The 2,515-nt window shown below is 44.3% G+C and overlaps 1 protein-coding gene across 1 annotated transcript; it reads right to left on the bottom strand.

Annotated features, from left to right (window-relative positions):
* Nucleotides 1-310: 310 nt before the first annotated feature.
* Nucleotides 311-1,252, bottom strand: LOC109371642 (olfactory receptor 1009-like). The gene has a single exon (XM_019624260.1). The coding sequence runs from the start codon at nt 1,250-1,252 to the stop codon at nt 311-313; it is 942 nt and encodes a 313-aa protein (XP_019479805.1).
* Nucleotides 1,253-2,515: the final 1,263 nt, after the last annotated feature.

The raw sequence follows: 2,515 nt of genomic DNA, 5'->3' as shown, positions 1-2,515 counted from the left end.
AACAAAACAATAACTGAAATTAAATCAAGTTTCTGAAAATAATTGGATGGTGAGATGTCCAAGAGAAGCAAAATTAAATGGACTGTGGGCTTGAACTATAATATTGGTATGTTACAGAGAAAAGATCATATACAGGACTTAATAAATCTACACTAATTGACCAAATGCATAAATAACTGGATGGATGAATAGTTAAAGGGGTGTGAACCAGCCCCCAAACACTTGCAACAACTGGCCTGGAATCTTTGGAGCCCACACCATTAGTCTGTCCTTTTAGAGTTCTCCCTCAATTTCCTTTCTAGATAAGAATTTAGGCCCTACAAGACTTCCTCTTAGCAACCATTCTGTGGATGGCATCTTTGACCTCTTTGTTCCTCAAGCTGTAGATAAGTGGGTTCAACATGGGGATCACTGCTGTGTAAAACACGGACACCGTTTTATTGAGCTCCAGGGAGAAACTTGCACTAGGTCGTACATAGATAAAGAAAAGAGTACCATACAGGATGGAGACGGCTGTGAGGTGAGCAGAGCAGGTGGAGAAGGCTTTGCGCCTCCCATCGGCTGAGCGGATCCTCAGGATGGCAGTGAGGATATAAATGTAGGAGACCAGGATAGTCAGACCACTGAAGACTCCCACAGCTCCAGCCACGATGAAAACTACCAACTTGTTGAGCCCCGTGTCAGCACATACAAGGGAAAGCAGTGGGTATATATCACAGAAGAAATGATTGATGACATTGAGGCCACAAAAAGGGAGACGAAATGCATTTGTTGTATGAGTCATGGTGTTCATGAACCCGATGACATAGGGACCGACCACCAGCCGGATACAGAGTCTCTGGGACATGGCAACTGCATACAATAAAGGGTTACAAATGGCTACATAGCGGTCATAGGCCATGGACGCCAAGAGAAAACACTCTGCTGCCACGAAGAACCCTAAGAACCAGTGCTGCAAAGCACAGCCCAAGAAAGAAATGGTTTTCTTCTTCACAAAAAAGTCATTGAGCATCTTGGGGCTCACAACTGAGGAGAAGCAGATGTCCACAAAGGACAAGTGGCTGAGGAAAAAGTACATGGGCGTGCGAAGGCGGGAATCGATCCGTATCAGCATAATCATACCCAAGTTTCCTGTGAGGTTGATGATGTAGAAACTCAGAAAAAGCAGGAAAAGAAAGACCTGCAATTGTGGCTTGTAATTCAAACCTGTGAAAACGAACTCGGTGACCCTGGTGTAGCTTTCATTGGCCATTGACCGGTTGGGGTTTCCACTAGAAGAGAGAGGGGTGACAACAGACTTGGTAAACATATCTTCAAAAACGGGACACAGCCAAAATGTACTAGAAACTGGAAGAGTGTGAGGGATGATACGAGTTAGTTGCATGCTGCAGCTGGGGAAACAATAGTGAGCTAGAGACCAGTGCAAAAGATCAGACCTGCAGCTGTAATATTTAAGATGCCGTAGAAACCATCAATACCTCGATGGAAAAAATGGAAGCCTGGAAAAGAGGAGCAGCTTGCTCAAGGTCCTATAACTAACTGTTAGCGGAGGTGGTTCCAGATCAGACATCTGCTACCTGCCACTTCAGGGAACTTGACCGGAGTTCACCACGTTGCCACGCACCTGATTAAAAGATGCCGGAGAGTGAAGTGAGGCAAGCTGGGGAAGAAATGAGCGGCCACTTGTTTTCAGGCCATTTGCTATGCACTTTGTGATTATAACCTGCCGGGAGCCGTCTGCGCCTCAGTATCTGACATGGCCAAGCGCACTGCAATTGTGGCAAATTCTGAAGCTCTGACTGAGAAACAGATACTGCTTTATATCGTAAAGAATTTAAATTCCCCTTTGGATGCCCCCCAGTAGGACGAAGATCTTACACCCCTTCTAATAGATAATATCACAATAATTACATTTTATACACTAAAGGCAATTTTAGTCACACTACTAGTCTCTTAGTAAAGGTCAAAGTACACACCCTGTAAATCTTAAGATCCTGTTTAGACAATAGTTTTTAGAATAAATGTTGGGTAGTCATGGTAACCATCCTTTAGGCAATTATGTAGAGGCTCAGGCCTTGATCGCAGTCATTGAGGGTGGAGGGATTTGGGCATAGTTGGGATAAGTTAGTCTTTAGCATAGAAAAGGTCTAGCTGTACCCTGGAGCATAAGAATTATGAGGAAGTAAAACCCTGATACTAATGGAACAATGGTTAAACTGCCAGGTATAAAAAGGGGCATGCTGTAAAATAAAGTGAGACACTTCTTCTTGAAAAAGAGCTCCTGTGTCTCCAAGCATTTTTTCCTAGCCGACTCCGCCTCCACCTGAAGGGATTCCCCCCCCCCACCTGCGGGAGCTGGTCTCCCGCAATAACCTAAGGCCAAATGCATGGTATCTAACTGCTCTGGAATCCACCTCCTTCGACCATGTGGAAGTTACTTTTCTTCTTCTGTGAAGCAAGAATAATAGTAGCAATACCAACCTTGGAAATTGTTGTGAGGATTAAATGAGATAAC

This window comes from Hipposideros armiger, unplaced genomic scaffold (assembly GCF_001890085.2).
Source record: "Hipposideros armiger isolate ML-2016 unplaced genomic scaffold, ASM189008v1 scaffold_582, whole genome shotgun sequence".
Lineage (NCBI taxonomy): Eukaryota > Metazoa > Chordata > Mammalia > Chiroptera > Hipposideridae > Hipposideros > Hipposideros armiger.
Note: the sequence above shows the minus strand (reverse complement) of the source record. Positions and strands in the feature narration are given on the sequence as shown.

What these genes read in the sequence shown, in the direction of transcription:
- LOC109371642 (XM_019624260.1), bottom strand. Translation starts at nt 1,252, where the DNA reads ATGGCCAATGAAAGCTACACCAGGGTCACCGAGTTCGTTTTCACAGGT.